The 16,158-nt window shown below is 43.1% G+C and overlaps 2 protein-coding genes across 2 annotated transcripts; one reads left to right on the top strand and one right to left on the bottom strand.

Annotated features, from left to right (window-relative positions):
• The first annotated feature begins 82 nt into the window (after positions 1–82).
• entpd5a (ectonucleoside triphosphate diphosphohydrolase 5a) lies at positions 83–6,832 on the top strand. The gene is made up of 13 exons (XM_074691883.1): positions 83–527; positions 842–921; positions 1,134–1,277; positions 1,720–1,795; positions 2,276–2,311; positions 2,702–2,790; positions 2,870–2,949; positions 3,056–3,117; positions 3,222–3,323; positions 4,019–4,162; positions 4,280–4,336; positions 5,088–5,203; positions 5,370–6,832. Exons 1-13 carry the CDS (start codon positions 83–85, stop codon positions 5,451–5,453), a joined length of 1,515 nt encoding a protein of 504 aa, XP_074547984.1. The 3' UTR covers positions 5,454–6,832.
• Positions 6,833–7,126: 294 nt separating this feature from the next.
• coq6 (coenzyme Q6 monooxygenase) lies at positions 7,127–16,110 on the bottom strand. The gene is made up of 12 exons (XM_074691884.1): positions 15,716–16,110; positions 15,320–15,454; positions 13,737–13,795; positions 11,818–11,944; positions 10,479–10,609; positions 10,287–10,394; positions 9,932–9,994; positions 9,740–9,847; positions 8,896–9,098; positions 8,304–8,419; positions 7,797–7,963; positions 7,127–7,263 (listed from the first exon to the last, which is right to left on the bottom strand). Exons 1-12 carry the CDS (start codon positions 15,915–15,917, stop codon positions 7,234–7,236), a joined length of 1,449 nt encoding a protein of 482 aa, XP_074547985.1. The 5' UTR covers positions 15,918–16,110; the 3' UTR covers positions 7,127–7,233.
• Positions 16,111–16,158: the final 48 nt, after the last annotated feature.

Here is a 16,158-nt window from a genome sequence, read left to right as displayed (position 1 = left end):
CAGCATCCACCGAGGCTCCTTCTCCAGCTGAACTCCACGCTTCATCTCTTTAAACTCCAGTGGTCTCTTCTCCAGCAGCACAATGACCGCACCGAGCCTGCTCCTCACTTGCACCCTGTGGCTCCTCGCTGGGAGCCTCTTAACGGAGGCGACGTACTACCGGCACCACCGATACGTCCCCCACTTCTACCGCTACCGGGAGCACTCCGCCAACACGGAAAACCTCCTCCCTGAAGTCTCCAACCCGGCGCCTGCTGTCACTCAGCCCCGCGTGCCGACCTACCCCGAGATCCCCGAGGTGTTCCACCCGGCGCCTGAGGTCATCCACCCCATCCCCGAGGCTTTCAACCCGGTGCCCGAGGTGGTGTACCCTGCACCTGAGCCTTACCACCCGCCAGAGGTTCACGAGCCGGAGCCCGAAGCCTCCTCCCCCGTCAACATGAGCCGGGTTTTCTATGGGATCATGTTCGACGCAGGGAGCACAGGCAGCAGGATCCACATCTACAAGTTCATCCAGAAAGACCCCGGTAAGTGCACAGGTTCCCCCTTTCTCTTCAAACCACCGGCAGACTAGGTCACTGCACATGCTGCCGGCTCCCACTCTGTCTGCCTGCTGTTAGGTCATTCACTGTGTGGTGTAAGGACAAACATGCACAGGCAGAGAGCATGGGTAATACAGCTTCTAAAAGTAGCTGAGGTGGATTTAATTTGCCTGCCTGACTCATCTGTGTAGGAAGTAGACCTCTTAAACTGGGTCAGGATGTAGGTGAGGAGCTGCAGTCTAAATATCACCAGTTGTAAAAAAAGATGTGCAATTACATGTACTTCTGACTCCTTCTAGTCGAGCTGCCAGTCCTGGATAATGAGATGTACCACGCAGTGAAACCAGGACTGTCTGCTTACAAGGACAATCCTGAGGAGGTATGTGTGAGTTTTTTGTTTGCACCATTACTTATTAATCATCAGACATGTAAAGGAGTTGTTGACTTTTTGCACTAAACAAAACCCTGAGGATTTTCTTTGGGTTGGGTTGATGTGACGCCAGCTCTGTGATTGTGAAAATGTCCCACTCCTGTTTTCATTGCTGTTGAAATTTCAAAGTTAGATGAAGAAATCTCCATCTGATTCTGCAGGGCGGAAACACCATCCGACAGCTACTCAAGATTGCCAAGAAGACAGTCCCAGAAGAGGACTGGAAGAGGACCCCAGTGGTCCTGAAGGCCACAGCAGGTCTGCGTCTGCTGACTGAAGACAGGGCCAATGCTCTTCTAAAGGAGGTAAGGCACGTTTCTGTCTTTCCCCCATTCTCTCCCTCTCTGCCCTCAGACAGTTTGGCACAAACACCGCCTGTCCCACCACGGAACGGGATGAGAAACCACTAAGTGCTTACAAGTGTCACAGAAAAAAAGGAAAAGGCAGCAGCTCTGCCCATTTGGTGGCTATCATGTTGCAAAAAAACAGCTGTTGTGGGGTTATGTGGAGTAACCATATTTGTCATTTAAAGTATTAAATCCAGGCTTCTGTTCCAGCCATGCTTGTGGCTGAGTGTCTGTCAATCTAAAGCAGAGAAGGCACAGTGTGTCTTCTGCAACTGAAACACACCATGTCTTCAGTGCACCAGGGAGTTTTTGCTGTGTAGTTTTTTTTATCTATCAGTGTAGAGCTTTGACACATACACAGTAGATATCTAAATAAAATGATGATTAATCTGATTCACAGGTGAAAGACGTGTTTGATGAGTCCCCTTTCTTTGTGCCAAACAACAGTGTTTCCATCATGAACGGGACAAATGAAGGTAAGTTAGGACTGCAATCATTTACTCTGAAACACAAAAATGAGTTTTATGTCTTTTTTTTGACCGAACTGAATGACTAGGCATCTCAAATAATGAAGATGCTTGATCAAACTACTTTCGTGATTATTTTTAATAGAGATCTTTGCTCACTGATAAACATGCTAAAGTAAGCTGCAGTTCCAGGTCCAATAATTGAGTGTAATTCTCCACATCAGTCATTAAGACACACTCAGCATGGTATGTTTCATCATACAGTATATGCCACACTTTATAAGAGCTATAGCCTGAAATCTGAAGCAGTTGTAATTACCTGGGCTGGTCTTGGACCAACTTTTTTAATTTATTATCACCCTCAAAGAAAACTAAAAGTCATCTCCAGCTCCGAATTTAGTCTTTGAGGTTGAAGAGATTCAGCTGAGGAGAACAGGGCTCGTTGTAATCTGACTAACGCAGATTTTTCCTCTTTCTGTGCTGTTGTAGGAGTCCTCGCTTGGGTCACAGTGAACTTCCTCACAGGTAAGACATGACTTGTGTTTTGCTCTGTTGGTGTTAGTGGTCAGGAGGCTCCATATCTGAGGCTCCAGTGTACACAGAAACACGGCTGCAAGAGACTCTTGTCTCCTGTCTGAGGTTACGGGTTTGAATCACTGGGCCCAAACAGGTTGCATAAACAAGCAATATTTCCTCAAGTTTTTTCACACAATTATGACAACATCACATTTATTTTGAACTACATCCCAAGGCAAACCAACAGGGTATTTCCCCCTCATGGTGGGGAAAACATGCATAGGCATACGTATTTCTGATACTGCTGCTCGTAAAAGTTATAAACTGATCTCCTAATAAACCCACAGAAGTTTCCTTCAGTCAGGTTGACCTGTCTATCTTTGGCCTTGTTTTCCATAGGTCACTTGTATTCCAACACAAGGAGGACGGTGGGCATCCTAGATTTGGGTGGGGGATCTACACAGATCACATTCCTTCCCAAGTCAAAGGTAAATCAAATATTCAAGGAGACAATTAAGTCAATTTAAAAATGTTTTTACCACTAAACAACTGTTCTTCATCCAACAGAAAACAGTTGAATCTGCTCCACCGAGTTATATCGCCAACTTTAACCTTTTTAACCACAAATATCAGCTCTACACACACAGGTAAGATAACACACAAAGATGTTTTTCTCCATAGATAATATTCTGTTTATTAAGATTTACAAATCTACCTGAGAATGTATGTTAACTTTGTTTCACACACTCCTAGCTACCTTGGAAACGGCCTGTTTGCAGCTCGACTTGCAACTCTTGGAGCACTGGGAGCTGATGGTAAGTATCTTGTACTTTTAATCACCTTCCTGTTTGTGTCATGCTGTCATTGAGTGATTGCAAAAAGTTTTCTTGTTTTGTTTTGTTTTGTTTTGTTTACCAAGGTCTTGAATGGAAGATTTTCACAAGTTCCTGCCTCCCGAAAAAGTTCAGAGAAGATGTGACTTTTGGAGGAGACACCTACAAAGTTAGCGGAATTCCAGACGGTAAGATAAAAGCAGCCTGAGGTTTTGATTGCCTTCCCAGTGCCTTGGATCTGGCGATCCCTGCATTCCTTTCCTTCTCTCTGGAACACAATAGAGTACAGTATGATGCAGTCTTGCATGAGAACATTTATGCGCAGAAGTTTCTGTAACCTTGGCGCCAAATGCATGTTTTGTCATTCCCTCTTTCTCTGTCCTCCCTCTTGAACAATTATACTGCAGTCAACCTTGTATTTAAATGAAAAGAAAACTGTCAGTTAACTTCACAAATAAGGCAGTCACTCCCATACCACAGTCAAGTAGCCAAAAGATGCTGGGCTTGTCCCTGAGTTGTTATTTTTTTTTATGTGTAACGAGTGGCTTGATCTGGACCGCTCACAATTATGTGGTAAAAATAGACAGCCCAACCGGGCCGTGCTAACTGCCGCTCTTGTCAGCACATGGTTTCGCCGGCACAACTGAGCCGACTATACTCGAGGGGCTGTGTAAAACTTGTCCTTCTGGGGCTTCCCTCATATTTTATATGGTGAGCCCCCAGCTTCATCCCATGGCTGACCTCAAACCCAAGTCCAGACCAGTCTGATTACATTCCAACCACGCTGGCTCATACCCCCTTTACTTCAACTTTTACTCCATCATTTCCAACAATTTTTTTTTTTTGACTAAACCACATTTACATTTTCTCTCCCTGTCCTCAGGCTATGCAGGCTATAAGCTGTGCTACTATGAAGTCATGAAGGTAATCAAAGGAAAAGTGCACCAGCCGTACGAAGTGAAAGGCAGCAGCGTCTTCTATGCCTTCTCCTACTACTTTGATCGAGCTGTGGACTCTGGCCTCATAGGTGAGTGGGCACAGACCAAACAGTCCCAGTCCTTCAGTGCCATTATCTCAGGGTAATGATCACCTTTTGCACAAAACCAGCCTTTCAAATTGAATGTTGCATGTTTTCTCTGTGCAGATAAGACTCGAGGTGGTGCAATTGAAGTCAGAGATTTTAAGAAGAAAGCCAAGGAAGGTAAGAGTTACATGTCCTCCTCTCTAGGGTTGGATGGCTTGTGCACTAAACCCACAATTTTACATGTTATAATATATGTTTCAGTCTTCAAACCACTGGGACATGGAGCAGATTTCACGCTGTAGAAACACAGTCACTGAGCTGTTTGTGGCACAGACATTTGGCTCAGTGGCTCAAAAAGTGGTGCATTTTATCTTGAGCTTATTAGGTAAACGTGGGTAAAAAATAATACAATAAATTAATCAATGCGCACCAAGCTTATAACCTCATGTGACACTTGTAATATTTCTTTAGAACCAGATTTTAGCGAGTGGGACCGAGGTTGGTGCATTACATAAGACTGTTTGTGTTGTGAGAAGACTGTCACATGGTCTCGAGGAACAGGTCTGGCTCAGGCGGGGCTGGCAGCTGAGATAAAGACGTCTGTCTGGCTTCAGCAGGAGGGCACCTGACAGCCACACACCACCTGACACATACCGAAACGCACAAACTGTGAGCGAGGCCACCCACCCACCCACACCCGCAGCCTTGTGCTGACCCTCGCCATTCTTCTCGCACCTCCCTGTTTATTCAGCCAAACAAAACAGAAAGGTCATCTTTTAATCATGTAGCACTAAGGCTAGAATAGGTGTTTTTTTCTCTGGTACACGCCTGCAACAAAACTTTTGTAAAGGAACTCTGTAAAAAGTGTTTTTAGCTGACATGTGAAGCCTTTATTAATGTTTGAATCTTGTATTTTTTGTATTTGCAGTGTGCAACAAAATGACCAAATACCGTGCAATCAGCCCCTTCCTCTGCATGGATATGACATATATCACCTGTCTGCTAAAAGAGGGCTTTGGCTTTAAAGACAGCACCGTGCTGCAGGTGAGCAAATCAGAGCAAGGGTACAAAATATGCAAAGCAACACTAGTGCCCTGCCTGCAAAGCACTTCAGAAAGCTTAAACACTGTACTTTGCAAACCCGTATGACTGAGGGTGTGGGAAAAAAAGAGTTGCTTAATGGTGATCTTTCTGTCACTCTGTTCAACAGCTGGCCAAAAAAGTAAACAATGTGGAGACGAGCTGGGCCTTGGGAGCAACCTTTGACTACTTCAGAAACCTCAACATCCACTAAGCACAGCTTGCTGTCGCTGCAGCCGGCACTGAGAGGGACAGTCTGTCACTGTGGGGGCTTCCTGTCCTCCATCCACCCTCAATCAGCCCGCCCCCCTTACAGACACACCTGGTCCCCCCTCCTCTTTCCTCAACCTCAGCACCCAAGAACTGTTGAAAAGAAAAAAGAAATCACTATATTTTTTATAAGGCCAGCTATTTCTACTGTATGTTGCGCTCATAACTGGTGGGCTGACTTTATTTTTTGTAAAAAAAAAAAAAAGGTTTACATTTTTATTCGTCATGGGTGTCTGATCATTTGTGAGATCTTTCTCACCCAAAGTGTGTAGGATAGTTTAGAAGTGATACAACCAGTCATGGTAATCTGATGCTTACTGTGGTCCTGGTGTGCACTGTACACAGCAGTGGGTTGATTTAAAGACTGGTTGCTTGTGGTGCAACTACAACTAAAAGCTTACAAATAAGTCTCTTTGTGATACTCAGTAAATTATTTGAACAGAGCCCTAACTCGTATTCCCTTAAACTGAGACACCTCTCGGAAATCGAGCTGATGAAGACCATACAACTTCTTTTCTTCGCCCTTCGCACATCACACTTTAATTGCAGATATTGTAGCTACAACACAATCAGTTGTTTTGATGTCGACCAAAGAGTTGTACATATTTATGAAGAAAAAAAGTGGAAAGTGAGAACAGTGGGGAGCAGCCTCTTGCAGACTGTGTTTTACATGTATGGGGGTAATGCCTGTATTTTACACTTCAGCCATTATTTCTTGTTATGTCTGCAGCAGAAAAGACCTTATCAAGCATGGCTTAATTGCAGGGGCCTCAGTCCTGAGCTGTATTTTAGACTAGCAGAAGGGAAACCTCTCATCAAGGGTAGATAAAGAATCCAACAACATAATTCACAGCCATTAAATGCAGCAAAAATGAAAACAGAAATTATGTAAAGAGCTTGAAACACACAAAACCTTCAGTCATTGCTAGTTGCATCAGTTATATTGATTTCGTGTCATTTGTCTTGTGAAATGTACAAATATTTATGTAACTGGAAGTTTTTCTAATGTAGAATATTGAATTATCCTCACTAAAATCATTTTTCAGCTTTTCTTCTGTATAAGCCTTGCCTTTGCTGTTTTTTCCATTTATTAATTGTTCAATAACTACTGCTGTATATACACGTGTCAGCTTTTACTAGCAAAGTATTTTGGACACAAACTGCTTTTTACATTGCGAAAGCTTTGTGCTGCACATTTGCTCAGAAATGCCTCTATATGTGCATCAGGATGACCTACCTGATGACTGACAATATGTAAATTGTTGTTTTTACAAAATCCAGTGAAATGTGTACACGTGTGTGTTGTAATAAAATATGAAAAATATACTCTGTATTTATACTTTTTTTAAAAATAAAGGCAGACATGTAAATTGTACTGAAATGCTCTGAGGTGAAATTTTATCCTAAAGCCCTGTTGATGCCAAGTTGAAACATTTTTTTTTGAACAGTCCACTTTTCCTCTTTGGAATTATTTATCCAAGTTTGCTTCCTATGTGATAAACAGTTTTATTTTGTGAAGTTATAAAATGTTCCTGACATGGCAATGTGGTGCACTTTGTGCTGCTGTAAATGTATTTTAAAGTGAGGCCCCTATATGAACACAAAGAATCACATACGAGTTAAAATATATCTTTTAATATCTTATTTTCACATTCACATTTTTACAGACTTTAAGGTTTACAACCCTTTGGAGTTTCCCCAACAACCACAGCACGACTGATGGGTCACTTGCTTGCAAACGCCATGATCTGCTCCTGCAGAGTTAAAAAAAAAGAGACATCAACAGAGAAACTCGGTCACCTTTGACTCATGCTTAGTAAAAGCCTCTAAAGGAGAACCTGTAAACCAGCCGACTCACAACTTTTAATATGGAGAAAATGCCACGTTTTACTTTATTCCTTCATAGTGAAATAGCTTTACAAGCCGCTGCAGTTGTGTTGGTCTGAATCACTTAGTAGAGTATAAAGTCATTTCACATGAGTGGTCGTAATAAAAGGGGTGTGAAAACACAAGCCAACACCGCTGTCCGCTGCCCCAGGGCCAGCCCTGCACCCCACCCACACACTTTTGGTAACACTAAATTTGGGGCTAAACTTAGATGCCATAGTAGTAGGTTCAAAACCCTGGAAATTATAGACACCACTGAAGTAAAGCTCCGTGTAATCAGAAAAGAGGGCGGTGGGTGGGTTTAGGCTGGGGGCGGGGCTTAGAGTTGACAGGTGTTTGATGTTATCTGAGTGATGGGCAGGTTTACAGGGATGCACAGGAGGGTCTGACTCAAGCTTACTTTCAGCGCTGGAAGCATGTTGGTGGCCTGTAGACCAAAGGTGCGCAGGAGGACGACAGGGGCAGCGTTGGTGGAGTAAAGTCGCTTCATGAGGTCAATGGCAGTCATCATGGGCAGGTTGTGCCGCTGGCGTTCAGTTTCGTATTCTAGCAAGTGTTGAATAGCTCCTGTCCAGACAAAGGGTTAAAGAAAGAATTAAAACTTGTCAAACACTGTCTGTATAAAGTCAACACACTTGTCCTATTTTGTCACCTAAATGTTTAACAGACAGAAAAATAAACACATTATCCCACAACAGGATTTCATTTTTCATGAAAAGCAACTTACATATATTTCCTGGCAGAATGAACAGCAAAAACAACATCAAATAAATGTTACAGGAAACGCTGCAGCTTTTTATAATTCAGATCAACAGCATGCGTTTGAGCTGGGGCTATGGAAAAGAGCTTAGAGGAAACCACTGCGCCTTGGTCGCAGCGTTTGTGTCTGTTTAGAGTTCTCACTGACCCAGGTCCTTCCCGTTAAAGGCCGCCTGGCTCAGGAGCTGCGTGAGGCAAGCCACATCCCCGAAGCCCAGGTTGGCTCCCTGACCCGCCAGAGGATGGACACGATGGGCTGCATCTCTGCAAAGATAAACACATCCTCTATGTTGACTCAAAGATCCCAGTTTATGTACAGAGCAGGATCGCTGTGGGAAGTCCCCTCACATGTGAAGTCGAACATTTGGAGCTCAAAACTTGTGCATCCTGTATGAAGAGGACTGTTTCCCTTTACAACCATATAGCTGGTTCATCTTTCAACAACGGTTCAACCTTTGACCACATGGGGATATAAGGAATTCATAAAACCTGCTGCAAGTTTGTTTTAATATAAGTTCATTTGATGATTTTTTTTCCCTCATCTTGATCTGAGTCACAAGTAACTGATTAAAAACAGGATTAAAATTATTTTGAGCAGTGGCTTTGTGTCTTACAAGTACAATTTGGGGCAATGCTAATAAAAAACTGATATTTGCCAGGACTCCGTTAAACAGAGGAGGTTGTAACTCAGAGGGAATATTTCTGGGGGAAAAAAAGTTTTAATAAAAGCCTTATCTCACCCGATGAGAGCGACCCTGTGCCTGGTGTACTCTGCTGCATGACCCATGCCCAGAGGGAACATGACCCGTGACTTGGGGCCAATCCCTGCCACACTTGGGGGAAGTTGTCGGGGTGAACCTGCAGAGGGCATGACGGCTGACAGGGCACCACGAAACAGAGAGCCAGCCGTCTCGATCAGCTCCGACTGGTTCTCATTACTCCACTGTTAGCGCGCACACAGACAGGCGAGAAGACAAAGACACATCACAGAGAGGAAAAACTGCCAGCAAAAAGGAGAGAAAACAGACATTATCCCTTTAAGTGGACAAAGAAATTAGCTGACATAGGGGCAAAGCTGAACTCCAGGCCAGGGAAAGTCTTTTTTTTTCCCTCCTTCACTCGCTGGTTTGGCAGGGCTGTGGGAGCTGTGCTAATTAAAAGAAGATGCCGGCCAGGCTATGCAGTTGAATTAGCTCTGTTTGAAAAACATTCCATGCAGTAATGGTCGACACTGGGAGACCACAGGTTTAATTAGCAAACCAGGCCTGAAACCAAACGTGACTCAACCATGGTGACCCCGTCCATCAACGGGCCCTTTAAAAATAGCCAGCTTGGGAAAAAGGAGTTTCTCCAAACAAAAAGAAACGGACAACGAAGTATTAGTATTGTTTAAAGTTTGGGCACAACGATGACAATATTGTTTGTTTGAGTCATTGAAAACAGCTGATCACGTGTCCACGGGGTCTGTGAAGAGCCCCTGCCACATACCGCACACTGCACCCAAAGTTATCAACATCTCCTGACTGATGTGGAGTCAGAGTTTAAACACACCGTCAGCAGTTTGATGGATGGGGGAAGACTCACAAAAGCTGAATTGATGGCGTCAACAAAGCTCTCCTCGTCCAGCTCCAGCAGCTCCTCTGCGAGTCGATGGCTGGTTGACCAAACCAGAGAGCTCTCTGTGTCGGACAGCTGCAGCGTACAGTGGAGATACTGATATCACATACTCTCGTGACAGATGAATATTTAGAAAGAAACAAAACGTAGATATATTACCGGTAACATTGCAATGGGCCCAGTTGGGAGGAACCTCTGCCATGCAACATTGTTCTCCGTGGGCTGCCAACACATAAATTCAACACTGAAATATTGCGGTATCGCATTGTACTGCATACGTGTTAATTATATATACAGCACAGAAAACAAGATATGATGAAGTGTACTTCTGGGTGGGTGTGTTGTTCTCTGCATGGTGACAGATGTGACAATAAAATTACTGTCATATTTAAAACAGAGTACATTCGCTCAGAACCGTACAACAATGTGTGCAGAATCTATAAACGTAGTATGAAGGGAAAAAAAGCAACAACACGTGTACTGTCTGTATTCACATGTTACAGGTGAAGCTAACCTCTGATAGGTGCAGCACAGCAACCACAGCAGATTGGTCGTAGTTCCATTTAACTGTTGGTATTCCCAGCTCCCGCCTCACCATTGAGTTAGGTCCATCTGCACCAAGCTGAAGAGCAGTGAAGGGGAAACATGAAGCAAACAACAAACAAAGAGAGAATGACTACAGCTTGTATGATGGAGCCAAACTGACCAGCAGCTTGGTCTGAATCGTCTCTCCGCTGGCCAGCTTGACCTGCACCCACGGGATGGACTCTGCTGCCTGATGTGGCATGGGCCATGTGTACTTGACCACCCTGGACCTGTACTTCACTTGCACGTTATCTGACGAACAACAAAGGCATAAAACGGTCACTTCAAAGGTGGCTTTGCAGAGCAAAACAAAACAGTGGTTCTTAAAATGACATAGTGTGACTCTCTCACAACAAAGGGATCAGTCGTGGTCTTTTGTTTGTATCATCACACGAAATCAGAGCTTTGCAACGTTTTTCGGTCAAAACGCGAGGATGGTTTGCCTGCAGCCCAGGCAGTGGAAGATCTATAAACCACCTCGTAAAACACCACTGGTTTTCCTGCCTGGCACATGCGAGCTGCTGAAGTTCACATCTGACGGTCTTCTTAATGATCTTGGCCTGTCACTTTGCACTGACTAATAGTGTTTATCTACAGGAGCCCCATGCCAGGCTTTGCACATGCTGCCCATTGGTTGGATTTTGCACTTAAACAGCCTTTCTTCCTAAAAATATCAGCAGCTGGCCTTCCCAAATATGAAAGGATCTCTGAGTGACGCTGACTTGGGCTGGCTTGGAGCAAGACCCATCCACAGAGCTGCTACTGGCTCCTGAACACAACACCAAAAATGGTTTTTCGGTGATTGGAGAGCTGGGTAACATTGAAAACAGCTGCCCTGCAGCACTTTTCATGTACTGCACTGAGCATAACAGCAGCACAGCTAAAAAGAGAGAGGAGGGAAAGACAGAGAAAGGGAGGTGGACGAATGGCAGGCACATGAGGAAAAACGTGCTGCAACCACACATCCGTTGTTTGGCACAAAATGCTGAAAACTGTTTATAAATATGCCACTTTAACTGTCAAGCACGTAGCGGAGCAAAGTTTTATTTGCGAACCTCACAAAAGTTGGTCTAATGTCAACAGCAAAGCGGCTCTACACAATGTCAGCGCTTTCGTGTCTTTAGAGGTGGCAAAGCTTAGGAGCACATGGCAGCTTTAAATAGGTCACTGGACCACTTCACGTGTCAACAGAGGGTGTCAGGGCTCTGAAAGCTCCCAAAATGGGAGGTTTTCATTGAAATTGCAGGAAAAACATAAACGCCTTCAAGGGCTGTAGTTGTCTTTAAAAATAGCTGGAGGGGGATCAAATAAACAAAAATGTGGGGACAGGATGGAATAAATGTGGTGGCATTAGGTGCCAGACTCAGCATCTATTAGGCAGATAGAAGAGGAATGAAAAGGCCTCACAGTGTGCTGCTACTATAAGGAGATTCATGTTTTTATCATTCAGCTTTGCTTACCGGACAAGCTGTCCAACTGCTTGGTTAGAGCAGCCACAACGACGTCGTTCTCCACGATGTACGCCATCTCCTCTTCCAGGTTCTCCTTATCGAAAGTGATCAGGGCATCCGAGCAGGCATCCCAAACCTAAATGAGAGACCAATTATGCCTGTGGTCTACAACTCTTTCCTTAAATGCATCCCCCTTTCCTTATATATAGCTGGGCAGAGAAGTGCTGCTTCGCTTAGCTGAACACATCAAAGTTTTTAGCTGCTTTTGGAGGTTGGCACAGCATACATACATCAAACCAAGCACCCTGAGGGTCACCAACACCCCTCTGCTGGACGACTGACTATAACTTAATGGACATGACATTTATGTGATGTGGATCTTTAAAAAACATTTTCTTGGAGAGGCAAATGACAAATGGCATGAGTGTGTGTACACACAGGCTAAATCAATATTTACCCACAACCAAAAGTGGCAGAATGAGATTTATGTGTAGGCTTCTTAATTTCAACCCTGGAAGCACCATTTGACTTCAACATGAGGGGGTAAAGAAAGTGTTTCTACAAGGTTAATCCTCCCTGGGCTTGTAACTATGGTGACAGAACCCATCATTGTGCAGTAATATGCTGATGTACTCCTTTTTTCCAACTCACCATAAAGTAGGGGGATATACTCTACAGAAAACCACTAATGGCAGTGGGTTTGCAGCTTGTGATAAGTGGTTGGGGAGAAAAGATTTACTGAGACCAGCCCAAAATTGTTTTTGGTTTGTTTAATGCGAGGTGAAATGATGCAGCTCTTGGGCTGGTGCATACTTTCTCTGCAATGTTTAAACAATACACATCCGTACAACTTCACAGCAAAAAAAAGAAAAAAATGAGGGAAAAATGACGTGTTGATAGCAAAAAAAAACTGTGTTCACCTCCTGTTTCAAATCTAAACCCTCAATGCTTACTGGATGTTTAAGGTGGAAGAGCATTTTATAGCATGGAAAGAATGTTATTTAGAGCTGACCTGCAGTACATACTTTCCAGTGCTATGGCTGAGATGGATATGACTGCAATTCAAAGGACAAACAAGCCAAAACAGTGGTGGCAGAGTGAAGGTATAATGGGAGAGGTACACTACCATAATCACTGGAAGGCAGTGCATGATGACATCTTAGGCCCAGAGAGAAACCCTGCGGTTGGGTGTTTGGTACATGCCGACCACATCTTACAAGAGGGCCTGAGCCTGCACCCACAGCCGTAAGCCAGTTCACTCTGCAGCAAACAACCACCCTGAAAATCTTTCATCTTTTTACCCTTCTTAACATGATTCTTGATAACTACTGGATGTGGGGAAGAGTAGCAATTTTACAACATCAAAATGGTTTACCTTGAGGTAAAAAAATGGCCCTAATGAATAAAACTTGATTGAACTTGCACAGGGCTGGCCTTCGCATAAATCCACCTTGTGTGTTTTGGCAATCCGTGTGCAGCAGATCCTGAAAAGCTACTGGAAGAGCATAAATGCCACAGAGGAATGAACGAAATGTATGTTTCCAAAGTGAAACCATTTTTCTGCCATGTGAACATTTACATACCATACACATGATTATATGATGCTGCATTGTGATGCTTGTTCATTAAGCTGAATGACTGAGAAGAGGCTGAGAGTCACAGATTTCGCCTTCCGCAAATTGTATGCTGCCATGATTGATGGATGACAGAAATACATACAGTATGCCTGGAAATTAGAAAGCCTGGAGGACGTATGAAAGAAACTCAATATGTATAACGACTTTGAGGGCTGCACAGCTGTAGATCATTTTTTTGTGACACCTCTTATCATTTATAACACAGAGCAGAGATGTAAACTTTTTATAAAAGCGTTTTTCCAACGTTTCTTTTTGAAAACAAATGTAGCAGTGGGTTGAAGCTTCACATACCTGCATCTTTTTGTAGGGCTTGCACCTCATCTTTGTTATGTTTTCCCATACTCCAATACCTAAGGGTGCACAAACACATGAAGAAAACTTTACACTACTAATCTATGGTGAAAATTGACATCAAATCATCCACAAATGATCCTTTTCTAACACAAAATACATACATTAATCAATAGCAAGTTTAAAAGTATTTTTGTTTATCATCAACATCATCATCATCACATCCAGACTGGAGTTTAACTGGAGTCAAACTTTAACAAGTTAAACAATCATCTGTCATCAGTGACTACTTTTAGTTAAACTGGGTAGACTGAATCAGCGATGTGAATAACCACACACAACTTAAAAAAAAGTTTTTTTGTTTCTCTCTGACAAAAGTAAAATTATATATACATATAAATATCCCTTTCCACTCATCATAACAGGCAGTAGTCTGCCCTACTAACAACCAGGAAGGGGTGAAATAGCGATTATGTTTGTTTAGACTGTAGGAATCATTAAAGGGGGATTAAAACAAGCTAAGCTACCTTAAATAACAATCTGCTTGACCACAGTAAAACATCAAATGTACTACTCTGTATGAGACGCTTGAGTTTCCACAAAATTTTTCTAGCAAAATGTAAGTCAGGATAAAACTGACGCTGATGTATAAGAGCAGGGTAGGAGGCAAGGCTTTATCCTCTCTGACTTACTGCAAACTACATATACTTTATTGTTGTTATAATTATATTCCTGGCACACTAGGGTGTGTGATGTGTTTTGATGCTAAATTTTATTCAAATGTAATATTTTAAGGCCTAAGGCAGGATAAATATGGATAAACATGCGAGTCAAACTGTCTGAGCGCTTGAGCCTCACTATTGTTGTCTACATCTATTGTGTGAATCTAAAATAGAGGAGCTTAATTATTTTGGAGATATTTTAAACTTTGCTTGTTGTTCATTTGTTGAGGTCAGTGGCAAAAAAAATAAAACACTTAAAATAGATTTATCAATGAAAAGCAATTGTTTACAGCAGTGGATGCATGTGCCAGCGTGGCACAGCCTTCAAGCTTAAAATATAAACACAGGACTAGACTGATTGTCATTGTCAGATCTTTTTAATTGTTTCAAGACCTAGGAGGGGACTCAGGATTTATAGCATGTTACAAATAAGAGTGTATCAAGCCAGGATTAAATTCTTGAACCTGTTATAGATGTCATTTCTTACACTAAAAGACTACTTTGGACTACATTCAGGGCTGAAAAAAACTGCAATCTGCAGTCTGACTACCAAAATTAAGAAAAAAACAAACAAACTACAGCATCAGGAGAATTACCAGCTGGCTCATCTGATGAGGAGCAATTAAGGTCAAATATGATCCCTTCAAAGCCCTGGACACTGGACAGTGTCTGATCCCTGGCTTACTGTGTGGGAGTAGTTTAATAGTCTAGCACCACAGGCTTCTCTCAGGAAGGGAGCTAATCACCACAGAAATAACTGCCTCTCGGAATAACCCAGATTACACCATGCATTTCAACACAGACATGGCAGCAACAAAAGTTGTGATTTTGTGTGCCAGTTAGTAAAACTATATACTGTACCACTGAGCAGGGTAGCAGAGCCAGGACTGATGGAGCTGACCCGGGTGCTGTAGGTGTCAGGGACCTTGTCCATCACTTTCTTGTTACCTGCTTCGAGGAGGAGGATCTTCTTGCCCTCCAAGTTGGGATCCATGCCTGTCAAAAACCATTCACTTCTTAAAATAAATAAAAGAAGAAATGACAGCACATCCCTGTTGGCAAAGTCTGAGAAGTTTTATATCAGTATCACCATCGATAAATCCTGTGATGCAACTGTGAGAAGTGTTGGACTAAATTGACATGATATGCATGAGGACAGTTTCTGATGACTCTATCCTCATTTTAGATTTGGCTGCATTATATGCTGAGGTTACACACCCACATTTTGTCAGACAGTGTTGGGAAAACGGCACTCACCCAGGGAACATGCCATTGCAGATCCAACCATTCCTCCTCCGGATATAACCACATCATAAACCTCATTCTTGCTTGACTCACCCCGATGCTCTGCACTTACTAATCCACGACTGATCATTTTGAGAGCAGATGAATGTTTTTCTGCAACATAACAGCGGCCAAGACCGTTTAAGGTCAGCGTTGCCTTTGTCAGCTTGTGCATGTTTCAGTCTGTTTTTTAAATGGGACGAGTCCCAAATCAAACAAATGAACCGAGTCCAAACATAAAGTAAAGCAGCGTTGATTTAACAGTCGGGCACACGTTTCTCCTTGAATATGTCCTAAAAACAGCAACTGTGCCCCTTCTCTGGTCCTGCCATGTTGTGTTATCAAGCGCTCCAAAGGAAGTACTTCCGGATTCCTGACCAATCAGAAAAGACGCCTGTTACGACAGCGTGGCTGCG

This window comes from Halichoeres trimaculatus, unplaced genomic scaffold (assembly GCF_033239565.1).
Source record: "Halichoeres trimaculatus isolate MK-OKI-2021-1 unplaced genomic scaffold, fHalTri1.1 fHalTri1_scaffold_17, whole genome shotgun sequence".
Taxonomy (NCBI): Eukaryota; Metazoa; Chordata; class Actinopteri; order Labriformes; family Labridae; genus Halichoeres; species Halichoeres trimaculatus.
This window is presented reverse-complemented; position numbering and strand designations above follow the sequence as displayed.